Below are 22,530 nucleotides of genomic sequence, written 5' to 3'. Positions count from 1 at the left end.
GTTGGGTAGGGAGAGGGGTTGAAGAAAGAGAGAGGAGGGGGAGTGGGGGGCAGAAAGATAGGCTTAAACTGATTAATGGAAACCTCATTAGCAACTGGAGAGAAGTCAGCTTATACGTCCCAGACTGGAGAACATATACTATCAAGGTCCGTTTCAGTTTGAAAGAGAGAAGTTTAATGCGGGTTAACAGGAGATGCAGAGAGAAAGGAGAGGAGGAGATGGAGGGAGATTGCAGAGGAGGCAGTTAAGGGGAAAAAAAAAAAAAAGAGGGGGGGAAAGTGAGACGCTTTATCTGCTCAAAGCTGCCAAACACCTGCCAGCGTCCCCATTTCTAAAGCGGCGATAGAATTGGGCATTGGAAGGAGAAGAGAGAAGGTGAAGACAGAAAGAGAAGAGGGAGAGCGGAAAGGTGCAGGGGGCGGGGGGGGACCAATTTGACGGGACACTTTATTTATAGAAAGCAGACACTTTTAGCAGAATTGGACTGGAGCTACGATGCGGTGCATGAGTGTGAATAAGGCTTTAAAGAGACCTGAACGGCCCAATAGCATGTTAGTATGTGTACACGCTTGTGTGAACAGTCTAAAAATGGAGGTCATGATGACATGTTCACCTGTGTGTGTGTACCCAGTCATGCCTGCTGGATGGGTTTATCCATGTATGCATGTGTGTGATTTGCGAAGGGAGGACAGCATCGCGGCGGTGCGTTATACATAGAAGTCTTTCATCATCACACCATAGCCGAGTCTGCAATCTGCATCCCCCTCCTCCACTCCTCCGCTCTCTCTCTCTCCCTCTCTCTCCCTCTCTCTCCCTCTCTCTCTTTCTCTCTGTCCCTTTCTGTGTCTTTCTCTCACACGCAGTAAATGAATAGCTGACCTGGGCACCTCCAGAAAGAATCCAATTTGTGTTACAACAAAGGCTGGGAATGTGACAGGGGATTGGGGCCGGATAGACTGAGAGAGACAGGAAAAGAGGGAGAGAGAGAGAGAGAGTGGAAAGCAATGGGGATTACTGTCCGAATGAAATGGTGACAAGAAAGAGGGGAGAGAGTATGGGAGGAGGGGTGGCAATGATCAGAGAAAGAGAGAAAAGAGAGAAAATGGGGAATGAGAGAGGAGAAACAGGCCAGCAAATGAAGTGTCTGTGTAAAAGGCAACACAACAGAAAAATAAAAGACTTGATAAAGGTATAAGGAAAAGTTGGAAGGAGCAAAAGCACAATGGGCGAAGGTGAGGAGGCGGCGGTGATGAGAGGAGTGTTTACCTGTGACGAAGGCAAAAAGGTGGAAAAAGGGGAGGAAGAGAAGGAGAGAGAGGTCGGCGTGTTACAGGTAGATACCGCGAGGGAGGTAAAGTTCAGGAGGTATAGGGTGTCACCTAAAGGCGCAGGAGATAGCGAGAGGGGGCAGAGGTGCAGGAACTCAATCCCCGAGCCAAGACGGCAGCTGATGATAAAAACCTCCTCACCTGGACACACGCAAGGAAAGAGAGATATGGAGAGAAGCACGGTGTGACGCCGAAGCCAATACTTTCATTCACAGCAGCTACTACAGGACAGAGGAAGAGAAGCAGACAGGAGGGAAGGAGGAGAGGAACATTTCAGCATTTTGTTTCTGGGATTGTTTGTTTTTTTTTGCACCTGGGACAAAAGGCACAAGTGTCAGTTCATCAAAGGAGCTGATTTTTTTTAAGGAATTTGGGGGGAAATTGTGAAGTTTTAAGATCACTGCTCAGTTTGTTGGGAATTTTAGCAGGTAAAACTAAAAAAAAACAACAACAACTGCTCGATACGCTAGAGAGGAGAAGCAGGGAAGAGGAAAGAGAGAGGGTGAGGGAGGGGGAGGGCGAGCGAGCGAGCGCGAGAGAGAGGGAGAGAGCGAGAGAGAGTGTGTGTGTGTGAGAGCCAGTGACACCGAGATGTTCATGATCATTCGAGAGACGTCCGCCGGAGGAGGCGGTACTGGAGCGATGAGCGCGCCACAGGAGAAAACCGCAAAGCAGGTGTGTGTGTGTGTGTGTGTGTGTGTGTGTGTGTGCATGTGTGTTTCTCTGTCAGTCTGTGTCCGTCTCAGTCTTTACATGCCTTTTCTTATGCTTTTGTATGCGTGAATGTGTGTAACTGGCTCAATTTAAGTAGATTTGGTGGCACATCAAGTGATAAATGTTGCTAGAATTGAGAAGTTTTAGGACCAGAATGTAACTACTTACATATGAATTTTACATACCTTGTTTTTTAAAATGATCATGCATGGAAACAGCAGTTTTCTCTCAGAAAAGGTTAATGTATGATGGTGTTTCACTGTGTGAGATAAAGTCAATTCAGAGATGGAGTAACTCAAAAGGTGAAGGGAGGAAAAAAAAGCTGCCACTGGGGTTTGGTCCAATAATAAAATATATAAATAAACCTAAGGATTCAGTGTTTTTTGGTATTTCTATAAGTCCTTATCTGACCAGTCTTTTCTGTAATGTGATACATGTTCAGATTAATCTTAACACATTATAAAAACCCAGCAGTGTACCAGATAAATAACCTATTCATATCAAGATACCCAAACTACTAACTCATTACCACATTGTGCATGTTATGTACATTATCAGGTGAAATTAGAAAGCTAAAAGTCATAAAGTGAGATTGAACGCAGACATGACGTGTCTGAACTCAATCCCTCAGACGCTTTGTAACATCATCTGTAGACAGTAGCAGCAGCGCCTAACACCCTCCCCCACCCCACCCCCCCCTCGTCCCTCAGGTGCAGGCGGCCATCAAGAGGAAGGTGGAGAAGCAGAAGAGGCGCACCAACGAGCAAGGGGGGGGTGTCGGGGAGGTCCAGGCCGCCGTGCCCCGGCACCCTCGCCACCAGAGGGCCGCCCAGATCCCCCACAAGGTGGCAGGGGAGGACAGGAGGGCGCTGGAGGAGGAGCTGGAGGAGATGATGGAGGGACCGCAGCACCGGGAGAAGGAGAGAGAGAGGGAGGTGGAGCCCACCGACCTGCTGCCCATCGTGGACTCTGTGTTCGGACAGGTAGGGGCTGAGAGAGCGTGTGTGCGTGTGTGTGTGTGTGTGTGTGTGTGCGTGCGTGTCTATGTGTGTGTGACTGTATGACTCATGCCTTTGTTTGTGTGTGTGTATGTGTGCGTGTATGTGCTCATGTATGCACTCAGGATATGAGTGTCTGTGTGTCTCATGCCTTTGTGTGTGTATGCATGGGCAAGTGTGTGTGTGTGTGTGTGTGTATGTATGTGTCGTCAGGGCACAAGTGTCTGTGAGTGTCTCATGCGCTTTTGCCAGTGTGTGTGCGTTTGTGTGTGTGTGTGTCTGTGTGTGTGTGTGTGTGTGTGTGTGTGTGTGTGTCCAGTTCTCCAGCTGATTGAATGCCTCTCCACAGGCTTGATTGAAACCTTAAGCCCCCCCCATTTTAAAAATAAAGCCTGGCTCTGCTCCAGTATTCTTAACTAGCCGTCTCTCCAATCTCACCCCTCTGACCCCTCTGACCTCACAGGCCAAACGGGGCGTAAAGCTGCGGTCGCCACAGCAACCTGCACCACTCCTTTTTTTTTTTTTAAAACACAAACGTTAACCTTTCGTTTAACCCCCAAATACTTTGCGAAAAATGGCGCTAACAGCAAAGCGGGGCTAAGCTAAGGACGCAGATAGATAGCGTGTGCAAGAGAGGCTTTAAGCTCTTTTACTTTGGGCGCCATTACGAAAGTGTAATCCGTAACGGATACGGCCGCGGTCAGTCAGCGCACAGATCTGATGAACACCCTATCCCAACTCCTCGCTCCCTCCAGCCATTGTGTCAGCGCAGTATCGCATCACATCCCATCACCCGCGCGGTAAAAGCCACGACACACGACACGGCACGCTAGGCTACACCATTACAACATCTGTCACCCCGGGGTCAGTGTGGGAGAGTGGTGTGAGAGTGGTGTGTGTGTGTGTGTGTATTTATAATGTGTATGTAGGGGGGAAATAAAAACAGATTACACCCAAGTCACTTCCCTCACTCCCTCACTGTTGCTGACCTCGGCTTGTGTGACTCACTCCGTCTTTTTCTGACACACCAGAGAGAGAGAGAGAGAGAGAGAGAGAGAGAGAGAGAGAGAGAGAGAGAGAGAGAGAGAGAGTCACATCCACCTGGTCACGTCAGCAGAACACAGAGGGAGGTGGCGGGTGGAGAGAGCAGCAGGACATCAATCTAAAAAGAAAAATTGTGATGTCAGTGGTGATGCAAGTGATCCAAAATAAGAGACGGGCTGGCTGAGGGAGTGGGAGAAAGGGAGAGAGACGCGTTGCATCTTCAAGCGGAGAGAAAGGGAAAGGAGAAGTCTCTGAGAGAAGAGAAGAGAAGAGAAGAGAAGAGAAGAGAAGAGAAGAGAAGAGAAGAGAAGGTTTCTGGTTAATTAAATGATAGTGAATTCAGCTATTTCTCATTTTTCTGGGGGCCCCCTGGAACTCCCTCAAGGACCCTTGGAGGTCCCCGGACCCCACTTTGAGAATCAATGCATTATAGCATGTAAATTGCGTGTAACAGGCATGTCTTAAATAGCAAGCATGTAGCATTCCCAGCCCCCTCGTGCTGAACTGAACAGACGGAACTTGCTTGCAAAAACTCATATTTCACAAAACACAAACTCATGACACACACAAACACAGACACGATCCTCAATGCTCCCTCCTTCCCTTCCTTCCTTCCTTCCTTCCTTCCCTCCTTCCCTCCTCCCGCTCTCTGTCTCTTCTCCCCTAGCTCTCTTCTAGTCTTTCTCTGACAGACAGCTCTTGTCACTAGACACCAGTAGAAGTATATGTGACACCAGATCAGCACATGATATGTCTACTGGTTTACCTGCTCACACACACACACACACACACACACGTAATTTCATCACGGAGGCACAACGCTGAGTCCCAAATAACGATCCGAGTCACGTTACCTGAGCACTCCCCACCTGACACACACATACACACACACACACACACACACACACACACAATAGACATGCTTACTCATTGTCGCCAGTGTGTGTGTAAATAGTAATGCTAGAGTGACAGTCATTCAATGCTGATACCTGGAAGACTGAACAAGCAATTAAAAAAGCAATACAAAACAGACTCATATACTCAATTACACACACACACACGCACACACACACACACACACACACACACACCAACTCTGTCTCCTTTGCGCGATTAATTGCAACCATCAGTAAGGGAGAGTCAACCTGGTAATGAATCAGGCTTAATGGTATTGGTGTGTCTTGGGTTATTCATCCTATCCCTGGTATCAGTGTTGTCTAGCACACTATCATCAAGGCTGAATCATGAAGGAAGTCCTTATGCAGGCCTCAGCCTACTTAAAGGCAGGATTCATTTGATTGATTGACTGATAACGTTGTGTTGTATCGTGTTGTATGGAGTTGATGGGCCTTAATTGATGTAATTGATCGGGTTAATACTGATAGAGACGTATTGTATTGTATATAGCTGGGGTGGTATATTCTGTAAGGCAGTGATTCTCAACCTTTTTCACATCAAGGACCCCTAATTTAGTCCACATTAGCCACAGACCCCCATTTGATGAGATTTTGTCTCTCGGACCCAAATCTGAGAATATCTTTATTGTTAGATATGATTTTGTCTAGAATTCCATGACTGTCTGTATTGTAGGTAGAGAGATAACAGAGAAACTATGATCAGAACAGTCATTCTTCTACATTCTAATTGTGTTAACGTCTTGTAAATGAAATAATGGTGATGTTTAACAATTCATCAATTTGCTGGGGACCCCCTGGAACCCTCTCACGGACCCCTGGTGGTCCCCGGACCCCACGTTGAGAACCACTGCTGTAAGGGATATAATTACTGACTGATGGAGTTGTTTTGTGTGTTGTGTGTAGTTGAGGCTGATATACTCTGTCCCAGAGATTTAACCAATAGAGAGGTGAAGACATGAGGTTTAGGATCGTGTATCAAAGATTTGACAATAAGCTACACGCTTGTAAGCAAGACAGAAGTACAGAATACACTCCATCATAATACAAAGGAACATGGATGTAAGTGAGTGAGTGATTTTACAGAGATGTTTAGCGTTCATAGCCATTCCCGTTCAAAAAAGTCTCGTTTTCTCACATCACGTGATAGATGTGAACATTTCAGTTCATAGGTGGAACTTTTTTTCAACTGTGAAAACTTAATTTCACATGAAAAGGAACAATCCACTGGTGAAAACTGCCATTTTCACATGGGAAATGGGAAATTTCACATGTTCACATATGAAAACCAAGCTTTGAATTTGAATGTGGATTTTCACACACAAAATTACAAAATACAAACACTGATTACAATATTATTTACTTGATATTGGACAATTTAGTCAGGATTTATGTACATGTAGTGAATTCTGTTTTAGGGGGAATTTCCATTTAGTAAATGCACATTATTCTCTTGTCAGAAGATACTGTATGCTAAGCTAACAAGTCTCTGCTGGCAGGCTGGGAGCAGGTCCCATTTTGACTTTTCACAGAGGGATATGGTCATTTTTGAAGGAGGGTCTCCTAGTTAGGATTTTTTCCCCCGGTAATGTTATCACTTAGAGTGGTCGCTCTTAAGCTGTGCATCTTTTAGCTTATAGGCTCAGTTTGCCTGAAAGTTCGGCTAAAAATAGAAGTCGTTTGAGCATTACCATCTCCATTCATGTGGACCGACGCAGGCCATCGATGCAGCTGCCAAATAGATCTTAGACTGGCCCAAAGCTGGCCTCTAGTGGGGATTGCTGCTTACTGCAACAGAGAGAGAGAGAGGGAGAGAGAGAGAGAGAGAGGGAGAGAGAGAGAGAGAGAGAGAGTAAGGTTAGATGTCACTGTTGTGTTTCATCTTGCGGAGCTTAGGCCATGCTTCCGTCCCACTATACCATTCTCTGCCATTATAATCCTGCTGAGCGTGAGGGTTTATGAGCTCCTCTGGTAAGACTCCTTATGCTCCCTTTTCTGAGAAGGATGGGTTTTAACTTGAAGAAATGCTTAAGAGCTCCAAGACATTTCTCATTTAAAACATTTACGTTGCCCTGGTGCATTTAAGCATAGGAGGAAATAAGAGATACACTCCAGTTGGAATTTTGTTTTCATGGAAATACCTTCATCCATTGGACCATAAAACTCATCAATGATCTCTACAACACGGACTATGTGACTATGTGCCAAAGTGATATTTCACTGTGGCTGAACATGTCACTTATTAGTATCTGCAGCCCCATATTTCCCCACAACAACACTGACCTCTCCAACTACCTGTGCTTTTGTCATTTACTTTCTCATTAAAATAAAGTTTAAAAAAAAGTCTTACAATACAGCAATACACATAAGTGTGTTCCTGCATGTTTCCATAGTTTCCATACCGTGTCCATACAGTATACATGTATATGCATGCATATCTGTGTGTAGCAGTTTAGCAGGGAAGATTTGGAGGTAAAAAATTGGACATCTGTGATGGGTAAAACTTACTTCTGTGCATGCCACATATACACACACACACACACACACAGATATACACACACACACACACACACACACACACACATACCACGCACACGCACACGCAAGCTGTGCACTCCATATGGATGTACTGTAGTAAGCAAGCATGCCAAATCTGCCTTCGGAGAGATTTGGTGGCAGATGCCATGTACGAGCTCATCTGACCACTTAGCGCTGCACTTGTAACCTCAGCTTCTGAATTTAATATCGTCATAATTTGGGACAACTTGGCCTAACTAAGTCTTTGCTATAAGAGGACGAGTGCAGCAAGAGCACGAGCCACCTTTGACCTCTGACTCCTGACTCCGGCCATTACATCCCACTAAGTGTGTCCTCACATGACACCGACGCACTGACACACACCAACACAACCACACACCAACACTGTGGATCTCATGGCGTCTTGCGTAAGCTGTCTTTCACTGAGGCATCACAGCATCACTCATGCTACTTCCTCATTCGTTTTAGGGTTCAGCAGTGTAAAGGCTAAAAGCAAAAATACATTTGAGAAACATTTCAAATATTTGAAGTACAGAAGACATATCGCTGTTGTCAGGTGAAAACCTTGTATCTCCAGAATGTCACCTTTTCAGGAACAAGAATAAGAGCCTTGTTTTTAGCTCGACCACCATGTATTTTTCAGTTTATCCAGTGGGGTTTTTGAAAGGATTTCGTCAGCCCAGGGGTTGTAGAATTTTCTCAACCCGTGGAAGAGAATGTAATCCTTCAATTTAAGTTAAAACATGAAAATCACCAAAATTAGAGATGAGGTTTTCACCTGAAAACTGACAATATGTGATAAAGCAAATCAAGCCCTTTTGCTATCGTTTTTTTTTTTTTTTTTTTAGATATATTTAATCACTATTTAGCCCAGCTTTCCACTGTGCTCTCTAAAGTGTTTGCCTATAGCTCCTTTATATGGCCCATTTCTCAATTCTCCTTCCCTTTCCCCATTACAGTAAACATGCACTTGTGATTAGCATTAGCACACATTTCATAATTCATTTTGGTTTCAGACGGGCTTTGTTAGTTGTGGTTTAGTCTCTTGATAGTAGATGCCGGTCTTATTCATATTTTTAGAAAGCACTCCTTTTGGAAAATATTTTCCATGAATCAAGACTTTTATTTCAGTTAGTCTAAAATGATAGCTTCAATTACACATTCCAGTATTTTTATTTATTTCAGTTTACTAAAAAAATTTTGTCTGGTTTTGGATTTAGCCTGTACTCAACATGAACTTAATTTCTTCCTCTTTTTTTGTTCTTCCTCTAAATCTCCTTACTGTATCCCTTTCTCCTTCTCTGTTCACCACCCCATCTTCCTCTTTAATCTAAAACGGAGGGATTAAACCCCTTGTGTCTATGCCCACTAATTCTCTCTCACTCTCTCTAAAACTCCTCATACTGTAGATGAAGTCTTTTAAATGCTGATGCAACATGTGAACGACAGAGAGAGAGAGAGAGGGGGGGAGAGAGAGAGAGGGATTAAACAAAGGGGTTGATGAGTGCGGAGAGAAAGAGATAGTGATATCGCCGGGAAGAGACGCATGAGTGACTTGGTAGCTGTTTTCAGCAGAGAAGAGCGCTAGTTTAGGTTGGGTTGGCTTGGTTTTGGGGCTGGTTTGTTTTGCGACATCTCTTGACCTGGGATCATATAGGGATGGGTGGAGTCATGCGGGATCGCCTATGGATGGATTACTGCTTTTCACCTCTTAACCAGCATGGGACACCCAGAGAGGTTTTCTCCAACTTCAGCAGCACTCAAACCTGAGCAGGGCCTTTGAAACGTCCCAAGAGAGAGGAGAGCAGAGGAAGAGGGCAAGAAAAGAGGGGAGGAAGAGACTGAGACAGACAGAGAGGGACAGAGAGAAGAGTGTGATAGAGAGAGCAAGAGAGGAGGGGAGGGGGAACAGGCGGGGGGGGAGGAGAGTGGGAGGGTAAGATTGATTGGTATCCAGCAAGGGGAGGTTAGGTAATGGGCAACTGTACCAAACCATCCATGAGAGACAAAATGAAGAAGGTAAGAGCTTGACCCAGACTCTCTTTGTTTAACTGTGGCTCATAAGAGCTTTGCACTTTAGCTTGTGTGTGAGTTTGATTTGCTCACTGTAGGTATAGATTTTACTAGTCTGCATTTGTGTGGTTTTCACATGATTCTGTTCTCAACTAAAACACCTTAGCCACTTGCCTTGACTATATTATCCCTAGATGCTATTTTTTATCATCTTGGATTTTTGAAAATACAGAAAATAGCAAAATATTTGTTGAAATATCTGCACCATTTGTTTGGAGCCTGTTGATACAAAATGTTTCCCTTGATGGCAGTCAGCTCCTTACTATATGTGTATAAGTTTTTAAGTTTTTATCAAAGACACAATGTATAACTTCATACTGTAAGAGTCTTACATAATGCTGCAACAAGACGTCAGTCAGTAGACGGGACACTTAGCAGAATTAACTGTCAGAGCCTCAGCAGAATGAGACTGGAGGGGATAGATAGATAAAGAGAATGTTAAGAGAGAGAGATCAACAAAGTTTCTCATGGTAAGGATAATCTCTGATGTGAGTGGATTGCCTTGAAATAATAAGCAGCTTACACAGTCCAGGCATATAGCCATATAGAGTATAATGTTTGCATGATTGGAAAACGATAGATCTCAGCATTGGTTCCTTGAGAGGATTTGATTTTGTCTTGTGTGTGGATGAGACGCTCATATAGACAGTGTGGTGGGCTAACTGGCTGGATCTGCATCTAAGGGGGCAAAGGAGGGGCCTGTTGCCTCCCTCAGGGGTAAGGCGGGGGCTGTGGGCCAGCAGGGGCTGCAGCCGGAGGGAAAGGAGGCTGAGGGGATCGAGGATAAGGAGTTCAAGGATCCCTTTGGCGCGCTGGTCAAGAACTGCAACATGCTGCACAACATCGTGGGCCCCGCCTGCATCTTCCTTAAACAGGGCTTTTCACAGACGCTCGTATGTAAACGTATACACACAGTATGCACACGGTATATCCATGCACACCCGTGATGCATTCTCACAAACCTCATCTTCATCAGCACACCAGCTGTCCAGTCATTCCACCGCATCAGTCGTCCTGGGTCAGCCAATCAAATGCCTTCGGCACCAGACAGACTCAAAGGGGTCGATAATTCAGTTCCATGGAAACGTATTGATTGTCTAGCTTAGTGTAGCGCAATATGTGCAGCACAAGGTACGGTGGAGGTTATGGGTTTGATTCCCACTGGGACGACCCAAACTAACTGAGTAGAACTATAAGTTTCCATCTGCCAAATATGACATAGACTACAGGTAAATGCCAAATTAAAGGATACACCCATATAGGGTGCCTTAACAGGGTGTTGGGCCACCATGAGCCACCAGAACAGCTTTAATGCACCTCGGCATTCTACATGTGTCTGGTGGGAGGGATGCGACACTCTACGCATGATGGGATGCTTCATTATTTCACAGATCACACCAGCTTTCAATATGCTATGTATCCCGCTTTTACTCAAGTATTTCATTTATTTTGGCACTTATATATATATATACATTCATATGAAACATACTGGAATGAATTCTAGTTATTTAGTCTGGTTGTTTGTGAGCTGGTGTCCCATTCAAACATCTGCTGTTTACAAGTTAAAAAAGACTGGCATTGGGTATTTTGGCAGCTGAGTGCCTCCTTTGAAGTAGGGGGTTAGTGGTAGCATGGTGCACTCTAGGGTTTCAACAGGCCAGCCATAGTAAATAAAAATTATCCAAGAGGATTTGCTTTCACCCCATTATTGTGCTCTCCCCAGAGCACTTAGCCTAACAATCCTCTGTGCTGTGCAGGGACCTCCATTGTGTTTGTGTGTGTGTGTGTGTGTGTGTGTGTTTGTGTGTCTGTGGGGTGGGTCTGGGTGTGGGTGGTCTTGCATGCAAACCTATGTACCATGTGCAAACGAGGTACATAGTACATGTATATGTGTATGACTGTGTGTGTGTGTGTGTGTGTGTCTGTGAACAGTGGACATGTGTCCAAGGGTCTCGCCCCCAACTAAACCTCCCAAATCTCCTAATCTCCAGCTGTTGCCTGGCAACCTCCCACAAATAATCTGGTTACCACGGTGATTTATGTTAGGTGAACTGTCCGCCCAGTCATATCATAATGCAGAAACCCCCGTAGAATTTAATCCATATAGATTTAGATGCTTCATCTCGAGCTACACTGTGTTTGCATTGGTCTTTCTAATACTGATCTTAAAAACTACGAGAGCATGTACTATTCAATTAATATAACTGATATAACTATAAATTACATTTTTCAGATTATAATGAAATATGAAATCCCAGCCATGATACATGAGCAGCTTTTTGAAACTAACTGGCCAACTTTGCTATTATTTCACAGTTATTGGCATTTGTTTGGCTCCAGTTGTCATCCCCTATCCCCATTGCGGGATATAAAGCCAAACTCCATTGACCCAAGAAGTTGGCCAGACATCACAGCCCTATTTACAACTCAGCTACATGTACAAATATATGTGTAAATGACAGTTTTCCACTCATAATTCATTTTCTCTCATTTCCTCTAGTTCTCAAAGAAGTGTATAGTTGAATATCATTTCTGTGCTGTACAGTGTTTCCTCATAACATGGCATCTGTGATTCAACATCCTATTTGTACCTGAAAATCTTGCTTGGCTGGTTGTATGTAAATCTGATTAAGTGTGTGTGCATAGAGTGTGACAACTGAGCAGTCTAAATATTTGTGATAGGAGTGTTTGTGTGTGTGATAAATGCATGTGTGAATATGTTTGTGTGTGTGTGTCTGTGTGTAAGACAGTGCCGTTGTGAGAGAGAAACTAATGTGTCCCACTGTTCCCTCCAACAGGACAGAGAGCTGAGACCAGAGGAGATTGACGGTGAGATAACTTCCTCACTGTGTTTCTGTTTCACTGCACCAGAACTGATTTAACAATGTAAATCCTCTCATGGTTAAATATTGCTGTGTGTGTGTGTTTTTTTTCCAGAGCTTCGCGAGGCGTTTGTGGAGTTTGATAAGAATAAGAAAGGCTACATCAGCCATAAGGACCTGGGGGAGTGTATGAGGACGATGGGCTACATGCCCACCGAGATGGAGCTCATTGAACTGAGCCAGCAGATCTGTGAGTGGAACAGCGGCCTGGGAACAGAGATAGAACAGAACACAGCAGAGCAGAATACAGCAGAACAGAACAGAACAGAACAGAACAGAACAGAACAGAATAGAACAGAGCAGAACAGAACAGAACAGAACAGAACAGAACAGAACAGAACAGAACAGAATAGAATAGAATAGAATAGAATAGAATAGAATAGAACAGAACAGAACAGAACAGAACAGAAAAGAGCAGAACTGCATGAGTGTAGGTTTTTGTACCAGTTGGGCAAATCCCAGGGATTCCAGTGCAGTGGCAACGGGATTAAGTGGATTTGTTATTTTTATGTTAATGCTAAAAGCTACAATTGGTCCTGGAGAAACACTTTCTGTAGATGTTATTGTTCCATGAAGTTTAACTGACTATGAGCCTGTTGTCTTGGTTTTAAGTGCACAGAATAGCCATCATATATCCATGTGGTTCACAGTCTTTCCCCTTCCCATTGTCACGTAGGTTTTGGTCAATATGCTAATTCAGTCATCACTGTTGTTGGTTGAATTATCTAAGTCTACTAACGTAACTTAAATACCACAGGTAATAACGTTACCTACCATTAAAGTTTGTAGGGCAGCTGAAGATGTTGATGTATGTAAATCAACGGTAGAGAGCGAGGCTCAGTGTGTGTGGGAGCAATGCTCAGATAGCGTGACACATTTAGCGGTTAAATTACCTATTCCACCAACGTCACTTAAACACCACAGGTAATAACGTGACTGTTAAGGTTTGCAGGACAGCAGAAGATGTGGATGTCTGTAAATTGATGCCAAAGAGTGTGGCTCTGTGTGGGATCCAAAATGGCATTATCAGTATGGGACTGAATGTGGCGTTTAGCCCATAGGCAAGAGGCCATCTCTTAGTCAAAGACGCCCTCTAGAGGCCATCACGATGCGACATCTCACTAAGCGTCACCTGACTGACTGACTGACTGCCTGACCTGAATTGGCCTCGTGATGCCCTCGGCTGCGCCGTGGGAAAAACAGAACAGAGCAGAACAGAACAAAGTGTGATGAGTCTTGAAATCCGGTTTTTCTTTAAACAAATGAAACAATCTGCTAGTGAGGTGAAATGATTTTACAATGCAAACCAACTTGTTTCAACAATTCAACAAATCTCTCAAATGATCTTAATATATCTTTCAATAATCGTGAAACAGATGAAACAGCATTGGGCATTTTTGCAAAGAATAGAATAGAATAGAATAGCTTCTCAGTCAAAATGTTCTATTGTAATCCGTCCTGTCCTGTTTATGGATTTAAAGGGCACAGTAGGAGCACAACAGCACTTACAACAGCACATTAACAATCCAATGAGGGTGTTTTAAATTCATAGAGATGGTGCGCACATCAGGGGGGATTGATTGAAAATTAGAAAGCAGGAACAAACATCTGACATCATGGGAATTTGTATTAGCATGGAAAGTTCTGTCCAATTTGTCTGTGTATTTTCCACCAACCTTCATGACTCATCAATTTAGATTCAGTGATTAAATTTACCATCTAGCAGCAGGAAAACACATCCCACCTGTATAGTGACTTGACAGCACGTGTACTTTGTGTGTGTGTGTGTGTGTGTGTGTGTGTGTACCCGTGTGTCCTACAGGTGGCGGTAAAGTGGACTTTGAGGACTTTGTGGAACTGATGGGACCCAAGATGCTGGCAGAGACAGCAGATATGATCGGAGTCAAAGAGCTCAGAGACGCGTTCAAAGAGGTGGGAGGCTCAGTGTGTGTGTGTGCGTGTGTGTGTGTCCACCAGTCTGACTTCTATAGCATTCCAGCTTTAATGAGAGATTTTGTCAAAGTATTTTTATCTCCTCACTATACATTGTAATAATAAAATAGTCTTGTTTTTTATTTAAGCATTTCTTTAAAGCTCTCTCTCTCTCTCTCCATCTCTCTCTCTCTCTCTCTCTCTCTCTCTCTCTCCCTCCCTCCCTCCAGTTTGACTCTAACGGGGACGGTCAGATCAGTATAACGGAGCTGCGGGAGGCCATGAAGAAGCTGATGGGGGAACAGCTGACCAACAGAGAGATAGACGAGATCCTGCGAGACGTCGACCTCAACGGAGACGGCCTGGTGGACTTTGAGGGTGAGAGAGAGAGAGAGAGTGTGTGAGTGTGAGTGTGAGTGTCTGTCTGCCCATGCGTGCTCTTATTTCCCCTTAAGACTCCTCTTAAGCCACCAAATTCATCCTCATCCTCTTCCCTCTCTCTCTCCTTTCTCTTCTTTTTTCACAGAATTTGTGCGGATGATGTCACGCTGACCAGTCCAGCTGTCCAGATGTCAGGATGGACAGACAGACAGACTGACAGACAGACAGACTGACAGACTGACAGACTGACAGACTGACAGACAGACAGACTGACAGACTGACAGACTGACAGACAGACAGACAGACAGACATGATGTACCTGCTAGACAAGACACACTACACTGTAGTGAACATTCTTCATCTGCTCTCAGGAGCGTGCATTTTATAATGATATTTTTATAAAAGAAAGAAGGGGGGAAAAATTGCTTTGTTTGGGGCTTACAAACATGATTGCACAAATCTAGGCTCAAGCTGCGCCACGGAGATCGGGCATTTGAGCAGCTGTAAAACATATCAGAGGCTTCATAGACAATATTTATGATCTTGTGTTTTTTTAGATGTATTTTTGATATATTTATGTTTGTCTTTTGAGTGTAACTCCTTGTTTGTAAAATGTGATGTTCTTCTCTTTTTTAATAAAAACTGCAAAATTGAAAATATGAAATGATTCCAGGTAAACAATGCGAAGAAGGTTGCTGACAATGCATCACATCGGTAACAAATTCATCACCAGTAAATGACTATATTTAGACACAGCAGTCCCTACATTATTGCATTAGAAAGAAAAATAACTCTTTCATGCATTCACTAGAGCAAGTATCCAGGGCCTCATGTAGCCTACAAACTATGTGTTTAACGACGCCTATAGACAAACATCTGTATAAAGTTTGGGATTTATAGCAAGCGAACTTGGCACGAGAGTGTGTTTACTGCTGCGTATCTTAACTATGAGAACGCATGAAGCAACTTGAAGGGAATTTGGGTGCTGTTCACTCGACTAGACCTACCCACACTGGTTTGATGAACATGTTTAATGGATGGCACTATTTGGGGTTGGAGATGTTGCTTCGTGCCATGAGTTGACCTACAAGAATATTACATCGTAACAAGTCATCAAGTCTGTAGTATTGAGTCTTAAAATCTCAGTTTTTGTAAAACAGGTGAAAGAATCTGCCAGTGGGGTGAGATAATTCCATTTGTTTCCACTGCAAATCAACAAGTTTCAACAATTCTCTTGAATCAAGTGACATTATTGTGATACTATATACTATATACTATATACTAAACAAGTGAAAAATTTGACATATGCAGTGTTTTTTCTGCCTTTTTGCTCACTGGTTTTTAGTAGCTGACTATGCAAAGTTTAGTACAAGAACCCAGTTGGCAGAGGTGACAGGATAGGATCGTTTATTTGCTTGAATTGTAGCTACCATTTTCACAAATACATTTTGATCCAAGAAGTCCAATGAAAGGAACAGTTTGGTCCATAAAGTCTGGGTTCAGTTTGAGTGAAGGGACATTTGGCGTCCATTATGCTGAGGGAGGGTCTGAGCAGTGTAGATATGACTTTAATTTCCTTTCCTCTTTTCCATAATTCCAATCTGTCATGCTTTTTCAAAATCCATCCATCTTAATAATTTATTAAATTGTTCCTTGATTTTTCACGAAGATTAAGAGCATTTTCCACTCCCTTTTCAGCCATCATGGTAATAAGCAACAAAGACAACATGTTTGAAATCAAAATTTTCCTTTTTATTGAAAACTTGGCCAGGATTCTGTACAGCAGAGAGGGTGTGCAATGCACAGGGGTAGGAAGTCGGGGCAGGGGGCTCTAGAAACTCAGTTTCCCATGGTGCATTGTACCCTGAGCCGAGAATCGTGTGTAAAACAGCAAGAGATGTCTTGTTCCCTCCTTGGTGCTGCAAAGGACTGCAGAGGGGAAAGAAGTGAGGAACGAAAAAAGGAAGAAGGGGGGGGGGGGGGGGGGGGAGCGAAGGTCAGACCGTGGGGGAGAAAGAGAAAAGTAGAGATAGAGAGGAATGGAGGGCTGTGTGGTGGTTTCCCTGCGCCAGCTGCTCCTTCCGTTGAGGTGTTCTCTCAGATCAGAGGCGGGTCGAGATCCTCACCCCTTCCCCTCGCTGTGTCAGATCAAAGACCCTTTAAAGTATTGAGGTAAGGCCTCAGACATCTCTCCCCCTTCCCCTCTTCCTCCGCCCCTCTCCCTCGCTTCCGCTCTTTCTCTTCCTCTCCTTCCCTGAGCCTCACTTGCTGGCCATGGTGTAGCAGCCCTGCTGGTGCCACTGCATGTCACGGATACGCCTCACGGACTGGAACTGGGGATGACGGGCACCGTACTCGTTGAAGTGCCTGTAGTCGCCCTTCTCCAGCAGGTACTGGCTACCACGGTATCCGGGGAACTGGTATCCCACCCAGCTGCAGACAGAAAAGAGGAACCATGTCAGTCTTTTTTGTGTGTACTTACATTGAACTTATTCTAGTTCTGTGCTAGTTTGTTCTAGGTGTTTGTGTTTCCTCCATGAGTTCTATCTCTGAGCTCTGAAATCCTGGCTGATGCTTCAGCTTCCACCACTGCAAACTTTATCTGTGTCAATGATAGCAGCCACTCACGTTCCGCAGCTGACAATGATGCTGCCCACTCTGTCGGTGAAGCCGTAGGAGAACATGCTGGGAACGTCATCGTCCATGATCTCCATCTTGCGGCCCTTGAACTCTCCGACCTCGTACAGGCAGATCTTGTGCTTCTCAGGATCCTGGGACAGAGAGAGAAAGAAACATTGGGTTAGTGAAGGGGCTTGGAAGAAAGAGAAGGGGAAAGAGAGAATTTGAGAAGGATGGTGTAGAGAGCAGGAGCAGAGGAGTGTGGTTTTTACCATCCTGACGGGCCTGAAGGACAGCAGGTAGTCATTCTTCTGGCAGTTGCTCCAGGAATCCCAGCGGGGATACTCTCCCTTCTCCAGGATGTACATCTCACCGCAGAAGTTCATCTGCTCAAAGCCCACGAAGCTGGAGGTGAGAGGAGACAGCGTTACTATTTTGTATGCAAAGCCATCAGGGTAACGCGAGAACACACTCTATCCACTCCATCATACGTTCTCTTCACGATCAACAGCAGCCAATGGAGCTTTTGCATAATGCTACAGCACCTTCCTTATGTGAAAGTGACTTTTATTCACTAATAATACAGCCTCTGAACCAAATTTAGAATATCCTTAGACTTACGGTCCACACTCAACGCGCAGAGAGCGCACGCGGTCCATGCCCATCTCACACACATTCATGCACTCGTTGCTGATCTCGATCATGCGACCCTGGAAGTTCTCCTGGTCGAACACGTACATCTGGCGGGGGCAGAAGCACACAGGAGAGTCAGTACGGCAAAGATAAGGCTCCACGATACTGTAGAATTAGAGTATATGTCGATGTAGCTTAGTAAGAGCCACTTTTATCTCTTTGTGAAGCAGGAGTCCCATGAGAGAGCCACCCACCTTGTAGGCCATCATGCCCATCTCGGACTTCTTGCTCTGGGCAGCCTTCCCGTCGGTCTGGGAAGCAGCCTTGGTCTTATCTCCAGTAGACATGATTGCTGGGCGGAAAGAGAGAAAAAGAGGCACCGAAAGAGGGGTGAGTTGTGGCAAATTCAACTGGTGTGATGGTGTAAAGAAATGAATGAGATGTAGAAGAAGAAAAATAGAAGAAATCAGAAATGGAGGAAAGGCCAATAATGGAGACATGAAAAACTAAGTAGACTGAATGATCTATCTCGATGTAATCTGCCCCACTTCCACCTGTGCATGCCCGCAGGTGTATGTGTGTGTATGTGTACCTTACCTGTATGTGTGTGTGATGCCTATACCGAGCCTCACTCAGAGAGTGTGTGCGGCTCGGAGTGCGCCCCTCCCTTTTATACGCTGGCGCCCAGAGGAGAGGGATTAGGGAGAGAGAAACAAACCTGCTGAGGTCAGAGGCACGAGACAAAAGAAACCCCACATCATCAGAGAGGGACAGACAGAGGGGAGGGGGATGGTAGAGGAGGAGTGGCAGAAGCTGGAGAGGAGACTGTGGTCCAGCGACAAACACAAGTCTTAGAGACACGGGCAGATGGTCCTGAACTCATATTTCAGAATCAATGAGAAAACATGGAATATGGTTTGATATTTTGGGTTTATGATAGGAGAGGGATTTTAATCATGCTGTCCATCTCACAGTGATTACTGTAGTTAGGGCTTCTTGTTGTAGTTAGTGTATCTCAAATCACAGTACTTTTAGTCTTACATTTCAGATACTTTAATGCAGGAATGCTTCATATTAAAGATCAGAAGATGATTCCCCCATGCTTGATCACACATAGAAATGACATGTATTGATAATGTGTATTGTACAAAGTAACATGAATTATTTGATTGTGGTTATAGAAATGTATGGCATGACAATCATTCTGACAGTTCTGATCATCTGACTCAGGTGCGATATTGTGTAATACACGAAAAATGTTCCACGCTATTACATTGATCCAGGTATTGTTAGCAGGTGAGCTTTACATTCAGGGCAACATGGAGGCGTTTGATACATAAATCACTGACACCCCAAATTTGTCACCATGGTAACCCATACACCTGGGTATGTGTGTACGTATAGGTGTGCGTGCGTGTGCGTGCAACCTGGCGCGAGAGTGCATGCGCGCGCTCACGTGGGCGCGCGCGCAAACGTTTGGTGACAATGGGATCCCATTGTGTGAATGAGGGAAAAATGAGACTTTTACTTGCTGTTTTATATTTCTATACATTCATATAGACGCACCCTGCTATCCACTTCTCTGTCCCCCAGCGGTGCCTCTGCTCCGCCGTTAATCCCCACATTCTCCACCGCTATCCCGGCCCTTTGTGCCTGGACACAGTCCGGACTGCTGACCGGGGCCCGAACATACCGGAGCGCTTTTGTTTCAGACGGGACCGGCGCTCTATAGGATCTGCTGAGCTGGCCGGTGGGGCAGGATACAGCGACCGTGCAGGAACGCCGGGAGCGCGCTTCGCTGCCACTGTGGCGAATGGACCGAGCTAGCCCACCGACCCGCCTCGCGGACGCGCACGGGCAGGCGCGCTCCCCCGACCGCCGGTATAAAACTGAAGCGCCAGGTTCTCTCAAAGCTCTACGCGAGAAAGGCGGTAGGCGCGTACCATTCCCGAGCTCTTCCAATAAGTGCCAATCTAGGTAAGGCTGCAACTCTGCATTCAACACCAGTCAGGGACAGCTAGGCTAGACAGATGCTGCTGGGCTTGGGCTTACTCAAGGAGCTTTAACGCTTGCAATTGAAAATCAACAAAAGCACGAAATATTCTGAACCACCTGTACAACACATTGATTGTTAATAGATTTGTTTCTGTGATGTCAAATTTCACTTTATTAGTGAGATATTAAAGCTATTTTTTTTAATCAATAAATTAAATGCACTTAGACCAGCCCCCACTGTTTTTTTGTTTTGTTTTCATGGCAGATTTTTATGAATTTGGAAAAAAGTCTTATGGCTCCATGCATGATGCCTAATAGTTTGAGGTTTATGTGAGGTTCCTCTTATAGCTTTGATTGGCATGAAGTTGAACACTGTCATATTTTATACTTTCTTTTTTTTTTTAAATCATGCAAAATAAGAATATTGCTGAGGTGTTTGCACAGTGTCTAAAGGATATTTTCTCTCCACTCCCCTACCTCCTTGCCTCCTTCCCTCCCCCCTTCCCTCCTCCCTCACTTGCCCCCTCAGGAGGAAAGATGTACAGAACTACAAGGTCCCCAATGATGCAGCCACTGATCAACTCGGGGATGGGCATGGCTCCTTTCTTCAAGGTAAACACACACACTCCTGACTGCACACCCAGCAACACACTCCCCATATTGTGAACATATCATTCCAAAATTGGATGAGCCTGTGTAGGAGGAGAACATTTATACCATGGCTTACATTTACGTTTTCTGTGTATCCCTGCTTGATACTCAGAGGTAAAGAAGGAACTATGCCACCTCAATATTCCTGCTCCTTCTTTTATTCCTCCTAATTCTTCTTCCCCTCCTCCTGCCTCGCTCTGTCTCTCCAGGTGACTGTGTTTGAGCAGGAGCATTTCCAGGGCAAGTGCCAGGAGTTCACCTCCGAGTGCTGCAACATCCAGGAGTGCGGCCTGGACAACATCCGCTCCATCAGGGTGGAGAGTGGATCGTAAGTAGTGACAAAATGGTACCAGGTACACAGAATGTACAAAATATCAGGGAGGCTTGCTCTTTTCTTGAATGCAGGCATGAAGGCATTATCATTATTGATTTTCCTTATTAAATCTATACCAACCACAAAGCAGGAGATGTAGATAAAGAGAAGCAGATGAGTTAGAGAAGGATTTTTAAGCTTTGAAAAAAACGTCCCTAATATTTTGTACATTCAGTGTATTACCTGCATGGTATTTAACATAGTTAGTTTTTAAGCTTGGTAAAAAAAAAAAAAATGGTGTGTTCATTTCCAAAATGCTATGCATCCCATTTTGGGAACAAAACCATTGAGGTTCATCGTTCAATATCTCTAATTTAGTTGCAATCCCTCTAGCCATTATTTTGTAAGACCAGGCACTGCTTATATTAAAATGGCATATATCTCATTTTGGAACGAAACTCTTCAAATGGATATAAAGTGATGTCTGTGGATCAACATGTAAAACCCTCTGTCTTCCTCCCGTCCTCTCTCTCTCTTCTCTCTCTCTCTCTGTAAAGCTGGGTGGGTTTCGAGCACCATGACTTCCAGGGCCAGCAGTTCATCCTGGAGAGGGGTGAGTACCCCCACTGGGACGCCTACAGCGGCTCCCTCTCCTACCACGTGGAGCGCCTCATGTCCCTGCGCCCCATCTACTGTGCCGTGAGTACACCCCCGTCTCTTTTTACCTGTGTGAGAGAGAGAGAGCGAGAAAGAAATAGAGAAGACAGACAGAACAGGAGACAGTGTCCAAGAGTGTGTATGCTTTCATAGCTAGGAATGAAAAACGTCTCTTTGTTGACGATCCACCGCTCTCTCCGCCTCTCCTCCAGTCCCACACCAGCAGCCGTATGATGATTTTCGAGAGGGAGAACTTCATGGGCCGCAGTGTGGAGCTGTGTGACGACTACCCCTCCCTGCAGGCCATGGGCTGGATGATGCCTGAAGTGGGCTCCATGCATGTGCAGTGTGGCGCGTAAGTTACTGTTCCCTCTGTGGATCTATATATATTTGCCTGTCTGGATTGGCTGTTCTTCCATCTGTGCGCCTGATAATGTGTGCAGCCTTGACTTGACTATCCGCTTCAAACCTGTAAATCTGTCAACAAAGACACTTTATCTTTATTCATTTATCTGCTGGATACTTCTCAATATGTTCTTTTGCTATAATTACTTGTTGTATTATTTTCAGCACACTCTATTTGTCTTATTCTTATCTCACACAGACGAATAAAGCTGTAAACACAAATCCTTTAATCCATCACACTTGCCACAATAACTCATGTAACTCCTAAAATAAGTCCCACTAACCCGTGTGGCCCCTTCCCACAGCTTTGTGTGCTACCAGTACCCTGGCTACAGGGGCCAGCAGTACATCATGGAGTGTGAGAGACACAGCGGAGACTACCAGCACTGGAGGAACTGGGGCTCCCACTGCCAGACCCCCCAGATCCAGTCCATCAGACGCATCCAGCACTGA

The 22,530-nt window shown here is 44.8% G+C and overlaps 3 protein-coding genes across 4 annotated transcripts; 2 read left to right on the top strand and 1 right to left on the bottom strand.

Annotated features, from left to right (window-relative positions):
* The first annotated feature begins 484 nt into the window (after positions 1–484).
* cabp2b (calcium binding protein 2b) lies at positions 485–15,075 on the top strand. Of its 2 annotated transcripts, XM_071916578.2 has the most exons (7): positions 485–2,003; positions 2,753–3,025; positions 12,408–12,438; positions 12,547–12,681; positions 14,314–14,423; positions 14,654–14,801; positions 14,950–15,075. In XM_071916578.2, exons 1-7 carry the CDS (start codon positions 1,920–1,922, stop codon positions 14,973–14,975), a joined length of 807 nt encoding a protein of 268 aa, XP_071772679.1. In that variant the 5' UTR covers positions 485–1,919; the 3' UTR covers positions 14,976–15,075. The 2 variants fall into 2 exon arrangements, with proteins under 2 accessions (XP_071772679.1, XP_071772689.1); XM_071916588.2 differs by lacking the exons at positions 485–2,003; positions 2,753–3,025 and adding an exon at positions 9,511–9,555 and having other exon boundaries at positions 12,547–12,693.
* A 1,990-nt stretch (positions 15,076–17,065) lies between these two features.
* On the bottom strand, positions 17,066–18,684 carry LOC139925286 (beta-crystallin B1-like). Its single transcript, XM_071916602.2, has 6 exons — positions 18,654–18,684; positions 18,311–18,408; positions 18,045–18,163; positions 17,696–17,828; positions 17,433–17,575; positions 17,066–17,237 (listed from the first exon to the last, which is right to left on the bottom strand). Exons 2-6 carry the CDS (start codon positions 18,401–18,403, stop codon positions 17,066–17,068), a joined length of 660 nt encoding a protein of 219 aa, XP_071772703.1. The 5' UTR covers positions 18,404–18,408; positions 18,654–18,684.
* Positions 18,685–20,588: 1,904 nt separating this feature from the next.
* On the top strand, positions 20,589–22,530 carry cryba1l1 (crystallin, beta A1, like 1). The gene is made up of 5 exons (XM_071916614.1): positions 20,589–20,663; positions 20,912–21,030; positions 21,573–21,714; positions 21,885–22,027; positions 22,383–22,530. The coding sequence occupies exons 1-5, from the start codon at positions 20,589–20,591 to the stop codon at positions 22,528–22,530; spliced, it is 627 nt and encodes a 208-aa protein (XP_071772715.1).

The sequence above is a fragment of the Centroberyx gerrardi genome, chromosome 16 (assembly GCF_048128805.1).
Source record: "Centroberyx gerrardi isolate f3 chromosome 16, fCenGer3.hap1.cur.20231027, whole genome shotgun sequence".
Taxonomy (NCBI): domain Eukaryota; kingdom Metazoa; phylum Chordata; class Actinopteri; order Beryciformes; family Berycidae; genus Centroberyx; species Centroberyx gerrardi.
Note: the sequence above shows the minus strand (reverse complement) of the source record. Positions and strands in the feature narration are given on the sequence as shown.

Coding starts and splice junctions, on each gene's coding strand:
- LOC139925286 (XM_071916602.2), bottom strand. CDS start 18,403: ATGTCTACTGGAGATAAGACCAAGGCTGCTTCCCAGACCGACGGGAAG. Junction 18,164..18,310: donor TGGGCATGATGGCCTACAAG/GTGGGTGGCTCT, acceptor TGCCCCCGCCAG/ATGTACGTGTTCGACCAGGA. Junction 17,576..17,695: donor CCTTCAGGCCCGTCAGGATG/GTAAAAACCACA, acceptor TCTCTGTCCCAG/GATCCTGAGAAGCACAAGAT.
- cryba1l1 (XM_071916614.1), top strand. CDS start 20,589: ATGTACAGAACTACAAGGTCCCCAATGATGCAGCCACTGATCAACTCG. Junction 21,031..21,572: donor ATCAGGGTGGAGAGTGGATC/GTAAGTAGTGAC, acceptor CTCTCTGTAAAG/CTGGGTGGGTTTCGAGCACC. Junction 22,028..22,382: donor ATGCATGTGCAGTGTGGCGC/GTAAGTTACTGT, acceptor CCCTTCCCACAG/CTTTGTGTGCTACCAGTACC.
- cabp2b (XM_071916578.2), top strand. CDS start 1,920: ATGTTCATGATCATTCGAGAGACGTCCGCCGGAGGAGGCGGTACTGGA. Junction 3,026..12,407: donor TGGACTCTGTGTTCGGACAG/GTAGGGGCTGAG, acceptor TCCCTCCAACAG/GACAGAGAGCTGAGACCAGA. Junction 14,802..14,949: donor CGGCCTGGTGGACTTTGAGG/GTGAGAGAGAGA, acceptor CTTTTTTCACAG/AATTTGTGCGGATGATGTCA.